This window comes from Thalassophryne amazonica, chromosome 12 (genome assembly GCF_902500255.1).
Source record: "Thalassophryne amazonica chromosome 12, fThaAma1.1, whole genome shotgun sequence".
NCBI lineage: Eukaryota > Metazoa > Chordata > Actinopteri > Batrachoidiformes > Batrachoididae > Thalassophryne > Thalassophryne amazonica.
Window position 1 is genome coordinate 15,566,952 of NC_047114.1, and position 23,704 is coordinate 15,590,655.

General features: G+C 41.3%; 1 protein-coding gene across 3 annotated transcripts in view; it reads left to right on the forward strand.

Moving 5' to 3' along the window:
- The window catches only part of LOC117521692 (E3 ubiquitin-protein ligase RNF31), a 198,606-nt gene that overhangs the window by 110,947 nt on the left and 63,955 nt on the right, over positions 1 to 23,704 (forward strand). For 2 of the 3 annotated variants that reach the window (XM_034183024.1, XM_034183027.1), the window contains 2 exons: positions 10,164 to 10,331; positions 16,496 to 16,681. In XM_034183024.1, the coding sequence (XP_034038915.1) occupies positions 10,164 to 10,331; positions 16,496 to 16,681 (354 nt within the window). The remainder of the gene's footprint in view (positions 1 to 10,163; positions 10,332 to 16,495; positions 16,682 to 23,704) is intronic. The other variant, XM_034183025.1, reaches the window with a different exon arrangement.

A 23,704-nucleotide genomic window follows, 5' to 3' on the forward strand; every position in this document is an offset into this window, starting at 1 on the left:
GACATACAGTCATGAAATGACATGAATGAGAAGCGGTTCGCTCATCTCATTCATATGCTGGCGCGTGTCCTGTCGGGCTGCGCGCGCGTCTTGTCAACTCGCATGTCTTGTGGATGGCGCTCCACAGGACACCTCACGTGGAACAGAGCTCACATGGTTGAAGTGACAGTCTGATCCCCTGCTGCGTGTTATGATCTGACGGTCCATGCCACACATTTTGCCATGCGAGCAGTGTTAGATGTTCATGCGTGTCAATTGGAATTTGGCTGTCAAATGCCGCGAGATGGTTTGATGGGCTCGCACAGTGCACACTCTGTCTTTCAGCCGCTGGTGTGTGCAAATAGTTGTAGCAACAGGTCTACGAGGCATTAGAAGCCGCTACGAAATTACACGGTTTGCATACAATTCCTGCTCCATGCGCACTTAATGCACAATTCAACCAAATTCGCACTTTGTGTGAAGGGGCCTTTAACAACAGTATTGGCCAAAAGAATTAAAAAGTGCATGAACAGTATATTTAAGTCTGATCCAACAGGGTTTATACTTGGTCACTTGGGAATAAACAATATAAGAGGAACACTAAACATTATGTCTGCAGCAAAACAGAAACAGGAATCATCAGTGCTTCTCAGCTTAGATGCTGAGAAGCATTTGATAGGGTTGATTGGTTGTATTTGGAAAGTATGCTGGGGAAAGTGGGATTTCATTCTGATTTTATTAACTGGATTACCCTCTCTACTTTTAAGATTAGGCTTAAAACTTTCCTTTTTGCTAAAGCTTATAGTTAGGGCTGGATCAGGTCACCCTGAACCATCCCTTAGTTATGCTGCTATAGACTTAGACTGCTGGGGGGTTCCCATGATGCACTGTTTGTTTTTATTCACCTCTTTTTGCTCTGTATGCACCACTCTGCATTTAATCATTAGTGATTGATCTCTGCTCCCCTCCACAGCATGTCTTTTTCCTGGTTCTCTCCCTCAGCCCCAACCAGTCCCAGCAGAGGACTGCCCCTCCCTGAGCCTGGTTCTGCTGGAGGTTTCTTCCTGTTAAAAGGGAGTTTTTCCTTCCCACTGTTGCCAAGTGGTTGCTCACAGGGGGTCGTTTTGACCGTTGGGGTTTTTACGTAATTATTGTATGGCCTTGCCTTACAATATAAAGCGCCTTGGGGCAACAGTTTGTTGTGATTTGGCGCTATATAAATAAAATTGATTGAAATTGATTGATTGATTAGAGTGTTGTATACAGAACCCACATCAAAAGCATGAGTAAACGGACATTGTTCTGAACCTATCCGAATGAAATGTGGAACTAGCCAGGGGTGTCCACTTTTTCCTTTATTATTCGCTATAAGGATAGAACCACTTGCTGAAATTTTTTGAGATAATGACAGCATACAAGGAGTATCAGTGAGTGGAGCAGACTACAAGATCTCTGAGAACCCATGCACCTGCTAAATTGGAGACTTCTATGATTTGTCACTTTTATGTTTTCACTCCTTCCTCCCCCGTCATATTTTAAAAGTTTTTGCAGTGCGCACTCCAATTACATTTTGATCATGGATCAAATACATTTGGCAGAAAAGTCCACAAATCTGATCAACATCACAACACAGAGTCGGAAAAAGGCCCTCAAATGACTCGCAATTCATGAAGGAAAATTATAAGTACCGTTGGTTTAGAGGTTGATGATTATATACAGAAGTGGAGCTCGTTGAGGAACAAATTAATCCAGAAAAAGCTGCTGTTCATGCAGCAAATTGCATTAAGATGCAATTTGAACTTTAAAAGGGTCACATGCACGTCAACATCAGCTGGAGAAGCTTGAATCAGGCGTTATGATTTTAAGGTACCACTCCGCAGCAGACTTATAAAAAAGAGTGACTTGACCAAATGTAATATTTTTAATGCATATAATACCTTCTGCTTATTTAAGGCAGGTGTTGTTTTTTGTTTTGTTTTTTTAGACAAAGTTGTGACCCGGTTATTAAACGAGGCAGGTGCCTATTCAAGGTCAAGTGTTTAATCAAGGAAATACATAAGCCTAATTGGTGTTGGGGATTCCCTGTAGTTCATTTGGCACCTCTTGGCTGTAACTAATCCAGTACATATATATACCATTTTATGCATATAATGGATTTTGTCCATGTTATACATATAACTGATTTTGATTATAACAGACAAAATTCACTGGTTCACCTGAATCCATATATATATATATATATATATATATATATATATATATATATATATATATACGAGGGCTGTCAATAAAGTATAGGTCCTTTTTATTTTTTTCAAAAACTATATGGATTTCATTCATATGTTTTTACGTCAGACATGCTTGAACCCTCCTGCGCATGCGTGAGTTTTTCCACACCTGTCGGTGACTTCATCCGCCTGTGAGCACTCCTTGTGGGAGGAGTCGTCCAGCCCCTCGTCGGAATTCCTTTGTCTGAGAAGTTGCTGAGAGACTGGCACTTTGTTTGATCAAAATTTTTTCTAAACCTGTGAGGCACATCGAAGTGGACACGGTTCGAAAAATTAAGCTGGTTTTCGGTGAAAATTTTAACGGCTGATGAGAGATTTTGAGGTGATACTGTCGCTTTAAGGACTTCCCATGCAGTGGGACGTCGCGCAGCGCTCCGAGGTGCCATCGTCAGCCTGTTTCAAGCTGAAAACCTCCACATTTCAGGCTCTATTGATCCAGGACATCGTGAGAGAACAGAGAAGTTTCAGAAGAAGTCGGTTTCAGCGTTTTATCTGGATATTCCACTGTTACAGGAGATTTTTTTTAATGAAAGACGTGCGGACGGATTGCAGCGTCGGCTCGCAGCCGCCGCGACGCTCCGCCACAGGAAAAACACCTCCGTTGGAAGCCTTAAGGACAAGTTGATAACCATTTGTAAAATCCAGGCGGCTTTTGATGGCTTTCAGTGGAGTGAGTATCTGAGAAATTGTTTAACAGTTGGGCATGTTCCAACTTGTCCTTAAGGCTTCCAACGGAGGTGTTTTTCCTGTGGCAGAGCGTCGCGGCGGCTGCGAGCCGATGCTGCAAGCCGACGCTGCAATCCGTCCGCACGTCTTTCATTAAAAAAACTCCTTTACCAGTGGAATATCCGGATAAAATGTTGAAACCGACTTCTTCTGAAACTTCTCTGTTCTCTCACGACGTCCTGGATCAATAGAGCCTGAAATGTGGAGGTTTTCAGCTTGAAACAGGCTGACGATGGCGCCTGGGAGCGCTGCGCGATTTCCCACTGCGTGGGAAGTCCTTAAAGCGACAGTATCACCTCAAAATCTCTCATCAGCTGTTAAAATTTTCACCGAAAACCAGCTTAATTTTTCGAACCGTGTCCACTTCGATGTGCCTCACAGGTTTAGAAAAAATTTTGATCAAACAAAGCGCCAGTCTCTCAGCAACTTCTCAGACAAAGGAATTCTGACTCCCACAAGGAGTGCTCACAGGCAGATGACGTCACCGACAGGAGTGGAAAAACTCACGCATGCGCACGAGGGTTCAAGCATGTCTGACGTAAAAACATATGAATGAAATCCATATAGTTTTTGAAAAAAATAAAAAGGACCTATACTTTATTGACAGACCTCGTGTATGTATGTATGTATATAGACAGCACTGGATGATTTGTGCAACTCCAAGGCAGTTGCATAAGTCACCATCAAGTGCACAATATTTCATGGTGATGCACTGTCCCCACTGCTATTCTGCATAGACCTCAAGCCTCTAAGTCAGCTCATCACAAAGAGTGGCTATGGATATCGATTCAGGAGTTGAGTAACCATCAGCCACCTCTTGGATATGGATGACATCAAGCTGTATGTCAACAGTGAGTGAGACATTGACTCACTGATTCACCTCACCAGGATCTACAGTGAGGGTATCGGGATGTCATTCAGATTGGATAAGTGTGGCAAAAAGAGGGAAGATGATCCAGACTGAGGGGGTGGAGTTGCCAGAAAGCAGCATAGCGGACATACAGGACAGCTACAAGAACCTGGGAATCCCACAAGCCAATGGGAACCATGATGAAGATGCAAGAAGATCAGCCACAACCAATTACCTCCAGAATGTAAGACAGGTGTTGAGAAGCCAACTCAGTGGTAGGGATAAGATCGGAGTCCTCAATACATATGCCCTACAAGTCATCGGATACCCAACTGGGATAATAAGTTGGCCACAGGAGAAGATAGATGCCACTGATGTTAAGACACGAAAACTTCTCACAGTGCACGAAGGCCTCCACCCAAAGCCCAGCATCCTGAGGCTATGAGCAACGTAAGGAGGAAAGGTGAAGATTTGTGAGTGTCAGAGCCACAGTCTAAGGTGAGACGAGTAGCATCTATGAATACATCAGAAAAAAACTGCACCTCCCCCCCACCCCCGAGAGACGCTGCTCCAAGAAGGCCTCAGACAGCTGAAGACAGATGTGATAAGGAACAGGAGGAGGAGTTATCATGGAAGACCAAGCCCCTCCATGGTAAAGGACGAGGCTGACATCAAGAAGACCTACTAGTGGCTAGAAAAGGCATGGCCTCAATGACAGTACAGAGGCTCTGATCATGGCAGCACAAGAACAAGCAATATGCACCAGATCCATAGAGGCAGGAGTCTACCACAGTCGACAGGACCTACATTGCAGGTTGTGCAAATGTGCCCAGAGACAATCCAGCACATAGTAGTATATATATATATATGTGTATATATGTGTATATATATATATATGTGTATATATGTGTATATATATATATATGTGTATATATGTGTGTATATATATATATGTGTATATATGTGTGTATATATATATATGTGTATATATGTGTATATATATATATATATATGTATATGTGTATATATATGTATATGTGTGTATATGTGTATATATATGTATATGTATATATGTGTGTATATGTGTGTATATGTGTATATATATACTCAACAAAAATATAAACGCAACACTTTTGGTTTTGCTCCCATTTTGTATGAGATGAACTCAAAGATCTAAAACTTTTCCACATACACAATATCACCATTTCTCTCAAATATTGTTCACAAACCAGTCTAAATCTGTGATAGTGAGCACTTCTCCTTTGCTGAGATAATCCATCCCACCTCACAGGTGTGCCATATCAAGATGCTGATTAGACACCATGATTAGTGCACAGGTGTGCCTTAGACTGTCCACAATAAAAGGCCACTCTGAAAGGTGCAGTTTTATTACACAGCACAATGCCACAGATGTCGCAAGATTTGAGGGAGCATGCAATTGGCATGCTGACAGCAGGAATGTCAACCAGAGCTGTTGCTCGTGTATTGAATGTTCATGTCTCTACCATAAGCCGTCTCCAAAGTCGTTTCAGAGAATTTGGCAGTACATCCAACCAGCCTCACAACCGTAGACCACATGTAACCACACCAGCCCAGGACCTCCACATCCAGCATGTTCACCTCCAAGATCGTCTGAGACCAGCCACTCAGACAGCTGCTGAAACAATCGGTTTGCATAACCAAAGAATTTCTGCACAAACTGTCAGAAACCGTCTCAGGTAAGCTCATCTGCATGCTCGTCGTCCTCATCGGGGTCTCGACCTGACTCCAGTTCGTCGTCGTAACCGACTTGAGTGGGCAAATGCTCACATTCGCTGGCGTTTGGCACATTGGAGAGGTGTTCTCTTCACGGATGATGCGAAGGAGATGTGTTGCACTGCATGAGGCAAATGGTGGTCACACCAGATACTGACTGGTATCCCCCCCCAATAAAACAAAATTGCACCTTTCAGAGTGGCCTTTTATTGTGGGCAGTCTAAGGCACACCTGTGCACTAATCATGGTGTCTAATCAGCATCTTGATATGGCACACCTGTGAGGTGGGATGGATTATCTCAGCAAAGTGCAAAAGTGCTCACTATCACAGATTTCGACTGGTTTGTGAACAGTATTTGAGGGAAATGGTGATATTGTGTATGTGGAAAAAGTTTTAGATCTTTGAGTTCATCTCATACAAAATGGGAGCAAAACCAAAAGTGTTGCGTTTATATTTTTGTTGAGTATATGTATATGTGTATATGTGTGTATATGTGTATATATATGTATGTGTATATATATGTATGTGTATATATGTGTATGTGTATATATGTGTATATATGTATATGTGTGTATATATATATATATATATGTATATATGTGTATATATGTATATATGTGTATATATGTATATATGTGTATATATGTGTATATATATATATGTGTATATATGTGTATATATATATATGTGTATATATGTGTATGTATGTATGTATATGTATGTATATGTGTATGTATGTATGTGTATGTATGTGTATGTATGTATGTGTATGTATGTATGTATGTGTATGTATGTATGTATGTGTATGTATGTATATGTATGTATGTATGTATGTATATGTATGTATGTATGTGTATATATATGTATGTATGTGTATGTATATGTATGTATGTATATGTATGTATGTGTATGTATGTATATGTATATATATATATGTATGTATATATATATGTATATATATATATGTATGTTGCATGTGTATTCCTCAAGCTTGGGTCCACTCTGTTTGAACTTCAGCAAGTTGTCTTCACCGCATTTAGATGCCTAAATGCACTGAGTTGCTGCCATGTGATTGGCTGATTAGCTATTCATGTAAACAAGCAATTGAACAGGTGTACCTAATAATGTGGCTAGTGTATATGTATGTAAAACTTTGCTTTCCATTTCTATCCCCCGTTGGCCGAAGGCCCGAACGGTGATTATGCCGTGGCAATTTCCTTCGATCTGTCCGTCCCTCTGTCCATCGAGTACAAAGGGTAAAAACATCTTGAAATCAACTTCTCTCACATTTTTAGGAGGAATTTTGAGAAACTTGTTACAAATCCTTGTTATAGGTTAATAATGCTCATCTTATCATATCATTTGAGTTGGGCACCCATTTTACGAGTTATGACCCTTGATTAACAAATCTAGACTCTGTTTGACCACACTCAAGGACTATATGCAAAGGGCCCCATTGCCAGTGGCCAACAGGGCAGAAGCAAAAACGGTAAACCTGTCCAGTGGGTGACAGTCCAAGTGTAAAACCACAACTAAGGGGTCGGCCAAGAGACGGATCTACACCAAAATCAGGAGGGCGACCATAAAAACCAAAGGCTCCTAAAGCATTGGGAATTGGTGGGGAAGGTGGCCGGATGCCCTGGCATGGACACTGGGAGGACCAGGATTAGACCCAGGAACCAAAACATCAGACACACAACACCTTACTGGGAACCGACCGTCGAGGACTGATGTGGGGGAAGGAAATAGCAAAGTAACGAAATAACGGAAAGAGGGATACATAAAGTGGGCAAGCCAAAGGAACAAAAAAACAACCAAAAAACCCAGGTAAACCAATAAAACAACCAAATGAGAGATGAACTGGTGAAGGACATAAGGGACATGAGCCAAGTGATACCAGAGCATAACACACGAAAAAACCAACATAAAGATTTCACATGGAAGTAATCCAGAACAAATACATCAACAAAAGAGCTGTGAGGAATGAAAACAGAGGAAAGGCATGGGAGACAAACTAACATAAGAGGCATAAAAAAAAAACAACCAGACAAAACATCACCAGGGCAAAAAACAAAACAAAACTGAAAATGAACAATAGGTGGCATCAAACTGAGAACGGATTAAATACAAAAGGCAAAAAAAACCCCTCAAAACTCCATATTAGGGCGCAAATGAGAACAGACAAACCACTGGAAAAGATGGGAAAAAGACAAAAAGAGAAACAGTGCTTGGAATTTGGGCCTAACCAATGCAGAAAATGAAATGAAACACTGAGGACCCTGGAAAACCAATGAACCAAAACAACTAAATGGGACCCAAATCATAGAAGGCAAAAGATAAACAAACCAACAGAATGTACTTGAAGAATGACAAAAAATAAGTAACTTTAATAAGGACCCGAGGAAGAATTTTACCCAGCAGTCATGTGGGAAAATGACCGGTTTCATTCTTAATTTGAACATATGTGAAAACCAGAAAACATGGAAAACACAACATACAAAACAAAAGAAAAGATGATTAGTGATATAATGGGATAACTTGGTGGAAATGAAACCAGATATTGACTAAGGAAACCGGACTGCTTACCCACTGGGTAAAATAGAAACGAACACATCCAGCAAAAGAGTCTGAAGAAATAAAGAGGAAAACCTCAGTTCTGACAGTTATGGAGTTCTTGATTCGGCTTGGTGCTGCCACTGTTGATTGGAAGAGTTGTGGTGGTGTAGTAGACATGTTCTTAGGTGAATCCCACTCCGAGGCATGTGCTGGAGACGTGTCCGGTGGCATGCTGTGGCAGAAAGTGTGATCACATGAGGTGATCACAGCAGGATTCATAAAGTTCAGCTTCAAAAAGGAAGTCCATCGGATCTTCGATGAATGGAGAGAGCTGACCTTGCTCAAACAGGGTTTTAATGTTAGCTAGTTCTGGAAATGTCATGACTGTATTAGGTTGAGCTTGCAGTATCTCATCAAGAGTAGAAAAAAAATTTCTGCTTGTGCTGCCGCCCTGGTTTGTCCATTAACTCAAAAAACAAGTCCTGTATTTTAAACAAAATGGTGGCATTGTCCTGAAGCCAAACGCCCTCCGTTTCTGATGAGGATTCAAGTCATTGTTGTCTTCATCATCGTCATCATCATCATCCACTATGTCTTCCCAGTCGGCCTTGCTGTCTGTAGGCCGAAGAGTGGATGGCAGGTGCACATCAGGGTGCCTCACCCAGTCAGGGAGTCTCTCCTCAGCAAATAAATCATCCAGCCCTTGTCATTCAGGGAAGACTTCAAACAGCCACGAGTTGGTCTCCACAAGATCCCAAGACTGGTCGAGATAATCAAATTCCTCTTTTGGGGAGAAACAGTCATGAAAGCACACACACACAAAAAAAACTGATGTCTGCAAAAATCTCCTTGATGGTGCTGATGTCTGGCTTTATTAGGGCAGAGTTCATGGCTGGACTGCAGCCCACTGTGCCCACGTTCTGGCCATTTCGTACTGTTGTGGCTCAAGGAGGCATGGCACAGATAGTGGGAGGACACAAAATGCAGACTCATAGACAAAGTGCTAGAGGTAAAAAATAATCTTTATTGTTAGGAGTGGCTGGGGTACCACAGGAAAGCAGGCAGTGAACCAGAGGTACAGGTAAGTGCAAGGCAAAAATGTGGTCAAAACACAGGCTGGGTTCGTAGACACGGAGAGAAACTGTAACATGGGTTGAGGCAAAAACAAGGTACGAAAAGGCAAAAACAGGACAATGAAAAAAGGCTGGAATGAGGATACAAAGATCGTAACGAACTGGTAGGGGAGTGGAGAAAGTGAAGGGCTTAAATAACACAGGTGATATAATTAGGGAAGCAACATACACGTGTTGGAGAATGTTCTGGAAAGGGAGGTGTGAATCCAAGAGGCGTGAAGAAAGGCAAGAGAGAGAGGGAGTGATCATGGCAGAGAGAGACAAAGATGAAACAGGCAGGTGCAAGAGTGTAAGTGAACAGATAGGGGAATCAAAGACAAAGATGAGACAGGCAGGTGCAAGAGTGTAAGTGAAAGAAATACAAACGACCACAATCAGTGACTAAATAAGATGACAAACTAAACTCAACACATGGCTAAAAGTCTAAAAGATAATAAACATAACAATGTAACCTATGGATCAAACAGGATAACTACAGAACAGAAAACAAAACCCGAGACAACAGTATAATTTGCAGAAAAAAAAGGAATGAAACAACTAAAGACTACATCATGAGAAGCAGGAAATAAATCCAGAAACAAAAGCACAACACAATGGAAAAATAAAGGCTGGACTGAAACTAAACACATGACTAAAGAAAGATAACCAGAGAAAAAATGACAGTGGAAAGGGGAAAAATGAGAACCGACACCATACCGGGGTTGAAACCTGACACTTTACTTGTATAGCACTTTTTAAATCTGCAAACATCAGAAAAAAGTTTAGTTTTTTTCCACATCTCAGACTCACAGCCACCAATCCGAGGATGGCATGGCATGAGTGAGAAATTATTGCTTCTGTATTTTGATTGTATGGCTGTTTGTCTTGTTGTTAAGCAGAACAGGTCATGTGACGGACCTAGTGAGGAGGCTGGCCAAGACAGAAAAGAAGAAAAGGAGGGTGTGGTGCAGCTGTCCAGAGCAGAGGCCAAGCAGGCTTGGCTGACATCAAGCGGCGACACAGAGAGAGCTGCTCGACAAGCACTTCGAGACAGATTTACCAAGGTGCCAAACATTTTGAACTTTTATTGTACAGTATTGTAAAACGCTGGTTCTACAACAGCTGGAATGCTATGTAAAATTAAATTAAAACTGATGATGCAAATCATTTAAACCTAGTTTTGGATTGAAAATTGTGAACCTTTATTAAATTTATGTTCATTTTGAAATGCTGGCCACCAACTCATTTCAAACAAGTTGGCACAGTCAAGGTTTCCTGTTGCATTCCATAATCTTTTTTTCAGTGTACGAGCTCTGAAGACAGCAGTTTGTAAACCTTAGAAAGTGCAAATGATAATCCTCATCTTGTCATTTCAGCAATGGTGGATAACCCATGAGTCAGAAATATTTTTAGTAAGGCAATGAAAAATAAAATAAAAATAATAAAATAACAAAAAATAACACCAAATATCAATAAATTGGAAATCAGTAATCATTTCAGTGTATCCACAGCATTCTGATTCTGGATTTCCCTCACGCGCACTAGCTTCTGTGCAGTAACTATTTGTTGGAAGTGATCGGACAGTGTGTTCTTATTTTTTTAAACATTTGTCATTTCTTTCATCAAAGGACAAAACAAAACACCTGCACATCACTTAACCTGAACCTTCACAAATATTCAACACCAATATACCAACCATAGGCCCTCCAGAATAATAATTAAAATAATTAAATAAAGGCAGCACGGTGGATTAGTGGTTAGTACTGTTGCTTCACAGTGAGAAGGTCGTGGATTCAATTCCCGTGGCCTTTCTGTGTTGAGTTTGCATGTTCTCCCCGTGTTTGCGTGGGTTGTCTCCGGGTGCTCCGGTTTCCTCCCACATCCAAAGACATGTGGGTTAGGTGGATTGGACTCTTTATATTGTCCGTGTGTGGGTGTGTCTGTGTTTGTTTGTCTGTTTGTGACAGACTGGCGTCCTGTCCTGGGTGTACCCCGCCTCGCGCTCTATGGCTGCTGGGATGGGCTCCAGCCCCCCGCGACCCTTAATTGGACTAAGCAGTAGAAGATGAATGAATGAATGAATGAATAATTAAATAAATAATAATAATAATCAAATCAATTTAATTTATATAGCGCCAAATCACAACAAACAGTTGCCCCAAGGTGCTTCATATTGCAAGGCAAAAGCCATACAATAATCACAGAAAAACCCCAACGGTCAAAACGACCCCCTATGAGCAAGCACTTGGCGACAGTGGGAAGGAAAAACCCCCTTTTAACAGGAAGAAACCTCCAGCAGAACCAGGCTCAGGGAGGGGCAGTCTTCTGCTGGGACTGGTTGGGGCTGAGGGAGAGAACCAGGAAAAAGACATGCTGTGGAGGGGAGCAGAGATCAATAACTAATGATTAAATGCAGAGTGGTGCATACAGAGCAAAAAGAGGTGAATAAAAACAACAGTGCATCATGGGAACCCCCCAGCAGTCTAAGTCTATAGCAGCATAACTAAGGGATGGTTCAGGGTCACCTGATCCAACCCTAACTATAAGCTTTAGCAAAAAGGAAAGTTTTAAGCCTAATCTTAAAAGTAGAGAGGGTGTCTGTCTCCCTGATCTGAATTGGGAGCTGGTTCCACAGGAGAGGAGCCTGAAAGCTGAAGGCTCTGCCTCCCATTCTACTCTTACAAACCCTAGGAACTACAAGTAAGCCTGCAGTCTGAGAGCGAAGCGCTCTATTGGGGTGATATGGTACTACGAGGTCCCTAAGATAAGATGGGACCTGATTATTCAAAACCTATAAGTAAGAAGAAGAATTTTAAATTCTATTCTAGAATTAACAGGAAGCCAATGAAGAGAGGCCAATATGGGTGAGATATGCTCTCTCCTTCTAGTCCCCGTCAGTACTCTAGCTGCAGCATTTTGAATTAACTGAAGGCTTTTTAGGGAACTTTTAGGACAACCTGATAATAATGAATTACAATAGTCCAGCCTAGAGGAAATAAATGCATGAATTAGTTTTTCAGCATCACTCTGAGACAAGACCTTTCTAATTTTAAAGATATTGCGTAAATGCAAAAAAGCAGTCCTACATATTTGTTTAATATGCGCTTTGAATGACATATCCTGATCAAAAATGACTCCAAGATTTCTTACAGTATTACTAGAGGTCAGGGTAATGCCATCCAGAGTAAGGATCTGATTAGACACCATGTTTCTAAGATTTGTGGGGCCAAGTACAATAACTTCAGTTTTATCTGAGTTTAAAAGCAGGAAATTAGAGGTCATCCATGTCTTTATGTCTGTAAGACAATCCTGCAGTTTAGCTAATTGGTGTGTGTCCTCTGGCTTCATGGATAGATAAAGCTGGGTATCATCTGTGTAACAATGAAAATTTAAGCATACCGTCTAATAATACTGCCTAAGGGAAGCATGTATAAAGTGAATAAAATTGGTCCTAGCACAGAACCTTGTGGAACTCCATAATTAACTTTAGTCTGTGAAGAAGATTCCCCATTTACATGAACAAATTGTAATCTCTTAGGCAAATATGATTCAAACCACCGCAGCGCAGTGCCTTTAATACCTATGGCATGCTCTAATATCTGTAATAAAATTTTATGATCAACAGTATCAAAAGCAGCACTGAGGTCTAACAGAACAAGCGCAGAGAGGAGTCCACTGTCCGAGGCCATGAGAAGATCATTTGTAACCTTCACTAATGCTGTTTCTGTACTATGATGAATTCTAAAACCTGACTGAAACTCTTCAAATAGACTGCAGATGATCAGTTAGCTGTTTTACAACTACCCTTTCAAGAATTTTTGAGAGAAAAGGAAGGTTGGAGATTGGCCTATAATTAGCTAAGATAGCTGGGTCAAGTGATGGCTTTTTAAGTAATGGTTTAATTACTGCCACCTTAAAAGCCTGTGGTACATAGCCAACTAATAAAGATAGATTGATCATATTTAAGATCGAAGCATTAATTAATGGTAGGGCTTCCTTGAGCAGCCTGGTAGGAATGGGGTCTAATAAACATGTTGATGGTTTGGATGAAGTAACTAATGAAAATAACTCAGACAGAACAATTGGAGAGAAAGAGTCTAACCAAATACCGGCATCACTGAAAGCAGCCAAAGATAACGATACGTCTTTGGGATGGTTATGAGTAATTTTTTCTCTAATAGTTAAAATTTTGTTAGCAAAGAAAGTCATGAAGTCATTACTAGTTAAAGTTAATGGAATACTCAGCTCAATAGAGCTCTGACTCTTTGTCAGCCTGGCTACAGTGCTGAAAAGAAACCTGGGGTTGTTCTTATTTTCTTCAATTAGTGATGAGTAGAAAGATGTCCTAGCTTTACGGAGGGCTTTTTTATAGAGCAACAGACTCTTTTTCCAGGCTAAGTGAAGATCTTCTAAATTAGTGAGACACCATTTCCTCTCCAACTTACGGGTTATCTGCTTTAAGCTACGAGTTTGTGAGTTATACCACGGAGTCAGGCACTTCTGATTTAAAGCTCTCTTTTTCAGAGGAGCTACAGCATCCAAAGTTGTCTTCAATGAGGATGTAAAACTATTAACGAGATACTCTATCTCACTTACAGAGTTTAGGTAGCTACTCTGCACTGTGTTGTTATATGGCATTAGAGAACATAAAGAAGGAATCATATCCTTAAACCTAGTTACAGCGCTTTCTGAAAGACTTCTAGTGTAATGAAACTTATTCCCCACTGCTGGGTAGTCCATCAGAGTAAATGTAAATGTTATTAAGAAATGATCAGACAGAAGGGAGTTTTCAGGGAATACTGTTAAGTCTTCTATTTCCATACCATAAGTCAGAACAAGATCTAAGATATGATTAAAGTGGTGGGTGGACTCATTTACTTTTTGAGCAAAGCCAATAGAGTCTAATAATAGATTAAATGCAGTGTTAAGGCTGTCATTCTCAGCATCTGTGTGGATGTTAAAATCGCCCACTATAATTATCTTATCTGAGCTAAGCACTAAGTCAGACAAAAGGTCTGAAAATTCACAGAGAAACTCACAGTAACGACCAGGTGGACGATAGATAATAACAAATAAAACTGGTTTTTGGGACTTCCAATTTGGATGGACAAGACTAAGAGTCAAGCTTTCAAATGAATTAAAGCTCTGTCTGGGTTTTTGATTAATTAATAAGCTGGAATGGAAGATTGCTGCTAATCCTCCGCCCCGGCCCGTGCTACGAGCATTCTGACAGTTAGTGTGACTCGGGGGTGTTGACCTCATTTAAACTAACATATTCATCCTGCTGTAACCAGGTTCTGTAAGGCAGAATAATCAATATGTTGATCAATTATTATATCATTTACCAACAGGGACTTAGAAGAGAGAGACCTAATGTTTAATAGACCACATTTAACTGTTTAGTCTGTGGTGCAGTTGAAGGTGCTATATTATTTTTTCTTTTTGAATTTTATGCTTAAATAGATTTAAGCATAAAGCATAATGATGATGATGATAAAAACACACTCCCATGACAATCATTTCAATCAGATCCAATCTTTTGAAGATCTAAGATAACAAATACATGGTTGCTGCAGATTTAAAAACCCATCAGCCCTCCCTCTAAGACTAACCTTGATTTTTTTTTTTTTTTTTTGTCAGGGTTTAAGAAAAACATAAGATCTTTTAACCATAAAGAAAAACATGGGGACGTGGAACTTTCCAGGATAATAATATTCTGTAACATGCTAGCAATGAGGTAAAGGCAATTACATCTGCCTGTGAGTTAGGGACATAGTGGGGACTCCAGGAACTCCAAAAACAGGGATCATCTGACAAGGCTGCAGCTGAATATCCTTCTGTGGCTGGTGTGTTGGGCCAAGACCCAAGTACAGAACCTTACCATATGACATGAACCACTCTGGCATGACAGGAGCCACATGGGCGAGTGCACGTACCTTGACGGAAAGGGATCCAAGATTCAGAGCCCCAAGGGAGATAAGGAGAACCAGCATAGCAGAAGGGCCCACGGGTCAGGGAGGGCACCCACCAGGGCCACAGGAACAGCCCTATGAACTGTGGTGGGAGCAGCACAAGCACAACCCTGACATACACCCCCCAGACCGCCACCCCCCCCCCCAGCCCCCACAAAGGCACAGAAAACACCCCCATGCACAAGACAAAGCACGCAGGGTGCACCCCACAGGGAGTCGCTCTGGCACCACACCAGCACAGGCCACAGCCACACGGGGGAAGCGGGGAGAGGGGAGGGACAAGAGCCGAGGAGCCGACACACCCAATCCCCAAGCCACTGAGCATAGGAGGGAGATCCCCCCAACCTCACACCCAGACCCCCCCACACACCAAAACCCAAGGCCAGAAGACCACCAAGCGAGAGCCGTATAGCATCCCCCAGCTTAAACCACAGCTTCCAGCCCCCCAGCAGCAGTCCACCACTCTAATGATATCACAAGTGCCCCACCATAAATTCCTCATGCAGCACTCCACCCAGCCATGGCCCCTGGTCTCCACAAGCTCCAGCGTAGGACTATGAGACCACAATGGGACAGGGCAAGTGGTCCCGCCCCTACACTAATGCCACTGACGTCCCCAGCCACCCAGGGTCAGCCCCACATGCCACACTGAGTCCCAAGTGACAAACCCACCCATGGTATTATAACTAATCCTCCTTGGTGTGTGTGTGTGTCCTAAGTGAGCAAGAATAGAGTGTTGCATTAAAAACAGAACAGGAATGGCAGGTGGCAGACTGCCATGAGAGGTCGTGGCACACTGCTGCACCACTGCCTAGTGACCCCAAATCTAAATTGATCCTTAAATGTGTAGAAATCAAGTGTATGCATTAAAAATGACAGGGTAGGAGCGGCAGATGGTAGGCCGCCGTGGGAGGCTCCTGAATATCTCTTGGAGCACACATGAATTAATTATTATGAAACAGAAACAGTTTGTCACAGTGTGGTAAATCTATCTGTGTGCAACAGGATGGAAAAGTGAAAGGTATAAGCTGTGAATGCCTTCAGCTCCACTTTGTTTGAGTACAGTGTTGGTCTGATTGATTCATGGAATTTTATTTATTGTTTTCAGGAAAAACCATTGACTGATGTTAAAAATGTTTGTTGAACATGTCCTTAATTTCTGACAGTGTAACGGCTCGTAGAGTCATCTTTTTCAGCTTCCAATTCAAATCAGTAGGGGAAAAAATGATCAAATTTGTTTCTTTCTAACTTTCCAGGTAAAGGAGTTGTGTTCACTTGGTTTCAGCGATGAAGTGCAGTGCCATGACGTTTTGAGGCAGAGTGGTGGTGAAATTAGAGGGGCCCTGGCCCTGCTGCAGCGCCCCCTGCTGGGGCCTTTCCATGAACGTATGTGGAGTGACAAACCTGAGCCTCCTGTAGATATCCATCACCCTGACAAACAGGTGAGACCTCTCTCTCTCTCTCTTTCTCTTTCTCTCTCTATCTCTCTCTCGCTGTCTCTCTCTCTCTTTCTCTCTCTCTGTCTATCTCTCGCTCGCTCTCTCTCTCTCTCTTTCTCTTGCTGTCTCTCTCGCTCTCTCAGTCCAATTTCAGTGGAGCTTTATTAACATGGGAAACATACATTCACATTGTCAAAGCAAATGTTACATAGAGCAAATTAAAATTAAGATGTACATGCAGTCAACAATATTCTACAGTAAATAATGTGTAAACAGGAGATGTGGGATTGAAACGTTGCTGCTGTCTTCAGTACTCATTAGGTTTTCTTCAATTCACCTCTATTTTGGTTTGTATCGTATTTAAAGTTACTTGGTGAACTTGTTTCGTAACGTATGAGGTGCATTTGACAAGACAGCTGAAAACGGCTCATGTTGCTTACTGCCTCCACTCCGGGCAGGTTTTTTCTTTTAAACTGTTTGTTGCTGGCTGGTGATATAAAGTCAGTTGGAAAACTTTGCTCTGACTGAACGCTGTGCTTTGAGAAGAATAAGTGAATAGGCTGACACATTATTTCCCTGTTGCCATCACTGGATGTTTGCATAAATCATCACATTCACACAGATCATTAAAAAATAAACAGTCTTAGAACAACCTCTCTCTCCCTCTCACTCAGTCACACACACATGCACACGAACACACACGCACAGACACCTTAATCAACATTGTTTAACTTTGTGTGGAAAAAAATGCCAAGAACATTAGGTAGTAAAAATAAATAAATAAATTGGAAAAAAAAAATCACAGTTTGATCATAAAATAAATAAAATAAAAAGTTGGGTTGATTATGACAACTCTTGTTCATGCATACTTAGTTCATAATTTCCTACTACATTGAGTCCCATTCTGAGGCTGTTCTGTTACTCATCATCACACTTAAGAATATTCATGTTCTGAGTTCATAAAAAAACTTGTTCTGTAAATATTTCCTTTACTGTTGTGATCAAAAACATTGATTTGAATCTCAATTTTGAAGCTGTTCTGTAAATAGTTCCTTACTATTGTGATTAAAACATTGAATGTCAATTTTGTGGCTGTTGTGTAAATATTCATTCATACACTTAAGAATATTCATGTTCTGAGTTCATAAAAAAACTTGCTCTGTAAATAGTTCTCTTACTTTTGTGAACAAAATCATTGATTTGAATCTCAAGTTTGAGGCTGTTCTGTAAATAATTTTCAAATAAACAATAAATATAGCAGCTTCTGATCAAACCATATCAATTTCAGGCTTAAATATTGTACCAATTTAAGCCCCACCCATTTCTGGTAAATCCACACCCACTTCCGGGTTTAGATCCCGCCCCTCCGAGTACAGATACAGATAATTTGAGATGGTTGAACAGATACAGATACCGATAGTTTTGTACTCCCTCATCCCTACTCCCACCCCATATTTGAGCAAATAAGGCTGGACATGAGAGATGGAACACTTTCCCAGTTCTCCTGGTTAGGCTGTGTTGCATTACTGAAATGAACATTCTCCCCCAGGTTACTTTACCCACATAAATGATCCCAGTTATGTTACCCATAAGACCATTAACAGCGAAATAGTTGGTTGGGTCCTTTATATTGTCCAAGAATAACCACGCCTAAAAATATCTACATTATGTCTGTCCTCCAGAGAAGGAGTTGTTGATCTCCCCAACATTAAAATATTCAAGCTTTGTGTTTCATCTGCATATTATAGTGATGATTGGTATGGTGGTGAGTCCACATAGTTGGATGCAGAAAATTCAATATCCATATACCCTGAGTAATGTTTGTTTTATCCGGAAAAGTAACATTTTTGAAGTCTGCTTATACAACCCCTGGCAAAAATTATGGAATCACCGGCCTCGGAGGATGTTCATTCAGTTGTTTAATTTTGTAGAAAAAAAAGCAGATCACAGACATGACACAAAACTAAAGTCATTTCAAATGGCAACTTTCTGGCCTTAAGAAACACTGTAAGAAATCAGCAAAAAAAATTGTGGCCGTCAGTAATGGTTACTTTTTTAGACCAAGCAGAGGGAAAAAAATATGGAATTACTCAATTTTGAGGAAAAAATTATGGAATCATGAAAAACAAAAGAACGTTCCAACACATCACTAGTAATTTGTTGCACCACTTCTGGCTTTTATAACAGCTTGCAGTCTCTGAGGCATGGACTTAATGAGTGACAAACAGTACTCTTCATCAATCTGGCTCCAACTTTCTCCGATTGCTGTTGCCAGATCAGCTTTGCAGGTTGGAGCCTTGTCATGGACCATTTTCTTCAACTTCCACCAAAGATTTTCAATTGGATTAAGATCTGGACTGTTTGCAGGCCATGACATTGACCCTATGTGTCTTTTTGCAAGGAATGTTTTCACAGTTTTTGCTCTGTGGCAAGATGCATTATCATCTTGAAAAATGATTTCATCATCCCCAAACATCATTTCAATTGATGGGATAAGAAAAGTGTCCAAAATATCAATGTAAACTTGTGCATTTATTGATGATGTAATGACAGGCATCTCCCCAGTGCATTTACATGTTCTCTTCAGGCAGTCATCTTTATAAATCTCATTGGAACGGCACCAAACAAAAGTTCCAGCATCATCACCTTGCCCAATGCAGATTTGAGATTCATCACTGAATATGACTTTCATCCAGTCATCCACAGTCCACGATTGCTTTTCCTTAGCCCATTGTAACCTTGTTTTTTTCTGTTTAGGCGTTAATGATGGCTTTCATTTAGCTTTTCTGTATGTAAATCCCATTTCCTTTAGGTGGTTTCTTACAGTTCGGTCACAGACATTGACTCCAGTTTCCTCCCATTTGTTCCTCATTTGTTTTGTTGTGCATTTTCGATTTTTGAGACATATTGCTTTAAGTTTTCTGTCTTGATGCTTTGATGTCTTCCTTGGTCTACCAGTATGTTTGCCTTTAACAACCTTCCATGTTGTTTGTATTTGTACAGAGTTTAGACACAGCTGATTGTGAACAACCAAAATCTTTTGCAACATTGCGTGATGATTTACCCTCTTTTAAGAGTTTGATAATCCTCTCCTTGTTTCAATTGACATCTCTCGTGTTGGAGCCATGATTCATGTCAGTCCACTTGGTGCAACAGCTCTCCAAGGTGTGATCACTCCTTTTTAGATGCAGACTAACGAGCAGATCTGATTTGATGCAGGTGTTAGTTTTGGGGATGAAAATTTACAAGGGTGGTTCCATATTTATTCCTCAGAATTGAGTGAGTCCATATTTTTTCCCTCTGCTTGGTCTAAAAAAGTAACCGTTACTGACTGCCACAATTATTTTTTCTTGATTTCTTATAGTGTTTCTTAAAGCCAGAAAGTTGCCATTTGAATTGACTTTAGTTTTGTGTCATGTCTGTGATCTGCTTTTTTTCTACAAAATTAAACAACTGAATGAACATCCTCCAGGCCGGTGATTCCATAATTATTGCCAGGGGTTTGTACTAACGAAATTACAATTTCTACAGTTAAAGCATGACATACCATTAGAAAATTCGAAAGACAGATCTCATTCACCTCTGTTTTTACTCCAATATGCGATAATGCTAATTTCCTTCCCGGAGTGATGGACAGTAACTTCCAGATGTGCGTAGATAAGGGAATATCCACTCTTACATAAAACTACTGGAAGGTTCTACCATGATGGCTTTTAGTTAGTTGAAAAGGAAATATGACATTTTACAACAGAATTTCTTTCGATATTTGCAAGTAAGGAACTTTGTCACAAAGAATACTACAATCCTCACCACTCACTCTCATCTTTAACACTACTCCCAGTAAAGGTCACATGGACTGGAGCCTATCCCCGCAGTCATATGGCGTGAGGCGGGGTACAACCCGGGACAGGACGGCAGTCTGTTTGCAGGACTACCACAATCCTTCAGTGTCAAAATATTTCACACTTACCCCGAGCCATCCCGTAGTTTATGCTGCTATAGACTTAGACTGCTGAGTGTTTCTTTCTCTTTTTGCTCTGTATTGCACCACTCTGCATTTAATCATTAGTGATTGATCTCTGCTCCCCTCACAGCATGTCTTTTCCTGGTTCTCTCCCTCAGCCCCAACCAGTCCCAGCAGAAGACTGCCCCTCCCTGAGCCTGGTTCTGCTGGAGGTTTCTTCCTGTTAAAAGGGAGTTTTTCCTTCCCACTGTTGCCAAGTCCTTGCTCACAGGGGGTCGTTTTGACCGTTGGGGTTTTTCCGTAATTATTGTATGGCCTTGCCTTACAATATAAGGCGCCTTGGGGCAACTGTTTGTTGTGATTTGGCGCTATATAAATAAAAATTGAAAATTGACTTGGAAAGACAGGTCTATTCGCTTATTTTATAATATCCTTAAGGGATATAATACTACAAGCACCTATTTTCTGAAAGGCTTATGGGAATAGAACTCAATGTTAAAATAAGAGATGGTGGCTGGAGTGATGCTTGGAAGAGTGTAAAAATGTTGAGTGTTTATAACCAGTTGAGACCCATGCAATTGAAACTACTACACAGGGCCCATATATCACCCTCACAGCGTCATAAAGTCAACCCTAATTCATCTCCATTGTGCCCCAAGTGTAAAATAGAAACTGGTAGTCTTACACATTGTTTGTGGTATTGTAGAAAAGTACAGCAATTTTGGCAGGTCATTGGACAGGAAATTAAATAAGATTCTATGTACAAATAGAAATAACAACCCCTTATATCTATGTAACCTTTATTTAACCAGGTTAGTCCCGTTGAGATCGAGATCTCTTTTGCAAGGGAGACCTGGACAATTATAATGTTTCCAGTACACCTAACCTGCTTGTCTTTAAATGTCGGAGGAAACCGGAGCACCCGGAGGAAATCCACGCAAACATGGGGAGAACATACAAACTCCACACAGAAAGCCCACAGGTGGGAATCGAACCCATGACCTTCTTACTATGAGGCAACAGTCTTAACCACTAATCCACAGTGCTGCTGGGGGCTTTGTGGTTATCTACTACTTTGCATACCTGATTTATCCATCACTGACAAATTTAAATGAAAACTTCATCAAATACTTACTTTCTGTGCTAGAAAGTGTATTTTCTTAAATTGGATAATGGACAGAGTTCCATCCAAAGTTCATTGGCAAAGGATGGCTTTCGGATATGTTGCTTTTGTCAGACTCAGTGGTGCAAGGTGGTTGGACACAACTGCGGGATTCAGAGAGGAGATTGACAGGGTTGTAAAAAGGTTGTCTGGGGTGCATAGCAGAGGTTGGTACACAAGTAAGCAGTCCAGAAAAAGCAGCAGTACAAAAATCATCAGGCTTGGGGCTGTCAGGGCTTTGGCAAGGTCAGGGCACTGAGCCCTTGTTTTCCTCCTTTCTGTTGCTTCTGGTCTGCTTCGGCTTTGATTTATTAACATTTGTTTTCTTTGGGATTTATTCGGTTATGTTTTTCTTGTTACTTTGTTTCTTGTTATTCTGTTGCCATCATCCAGTTCTGTTCTAGTTTTGTTCTGTCAGATTATGTTTGCTTTACTGATCATTAGATCATCATCTGTGTATTTTTTCATTTGTGTTGTCAGTTACATTGGGTTTTGCATCTGTATCATGTAGTCTCTGTTTTCTTTGTTGCTCTGTTTTAGTATTTGTTCCTGTTCTTGCCCAGTTCTGTTATATGCTATTCTGTCTCACATCTAGCCTGTTCATCATTCCCTGCTATTCCTCACTTCAGTTAATCATGTTCACTTCTCTGCACCTGCCTCATGTCTGTCTTTCTCTTTGGTTCTGTCTGCTTTGTTTCCTTTCAGTCACGCTCTTTGCACCTGGCCCATGTCTCTCACCTTGTTTCTGTGTGTGTTGTTCATCTCACTCACACTCCCTACACCAGCCCAAGTATGTTTGCTCCTTACATCACTCTCTTGCACAGTGTTTGATCTTTGTCTACTAGCCACGCCCCCTCTCTGGAATCTTCACTGCACACCTGCACCTTATTACCTAATCAGTCTGCGCATGCACATTGTTCACAGCACCTGTTATTTAAGCCCTCACAGTCTTACAGCTCACCGCCAGATTGTTGTCTTAGTACACTCTCCAGCCTTTGTTCACAGCCTTGTTTCTGTCCAGCTGTGTACCGTATTTTTGCCCTGATTTTTTGACTGCGTATTTGCCTAATCTCTGATGTCTGAGTTTGCCTGTGCCACTGGACCCTGCTTGTCTATGACTACGTTTTTGCCTGGTCCTGCTTGTACCTCTGCTCCGCGATATGACCACCTGTGTACCGAACCTCTGCCTGCAATAATCATAACGACTTCTGATACCTCAAAGCCTGATTTGGAGTTGTACATGGGTCCACCCGCTCCTGGTGTCGGGCAGCCGCCCATCATGACAGGGGCGTGGTCATTGCAACAGGCAAGAGGTCAGCAACACTATGAGGCAGGCATGACTATGGAACACAAGAACAGAGCCAAAAAGAGGCACAAGGCACATCAATTTGGCGAGGGACAAAAGCACCCAGTGAGCTTATATAACCCAGGTGATGAGCAGCAAATCAGCAACAGGTGTGCATGGAAAGCACCAGAACAAGGGCGTGGCCAGAGAGAGGGAAACACCCACCACCATGAACCAATAGACAGACAAGAGCGATAGAGACAGACAGACCCAAGCAGAAAAATCCCACAAGAAAATAAACACACAGAAAACCAATGAAACAGAAAAAAAATGACAAACAGACTAGAAAATAAAAACAGATAACCAGAACAAAACACAAACCCTGACACTGTTTGCGAGGCCTGAAAGCCCTGAATAAATGCCAGGTCCGAAATACACCCGGAAGGCACCCAGGACCATTCTTCTGAAGTGTATGAGTAGCTCCTTGGTTTTGGATGTGTTCAGGAGCAGGTTATTTTCTTTACACCACACCACCACCTGTTCCACCTCATCCTGGTTGGCAGACTCATCTCCTCCAGTGATACAGCCTACCACTGCGGTGTCATCCGCATACTT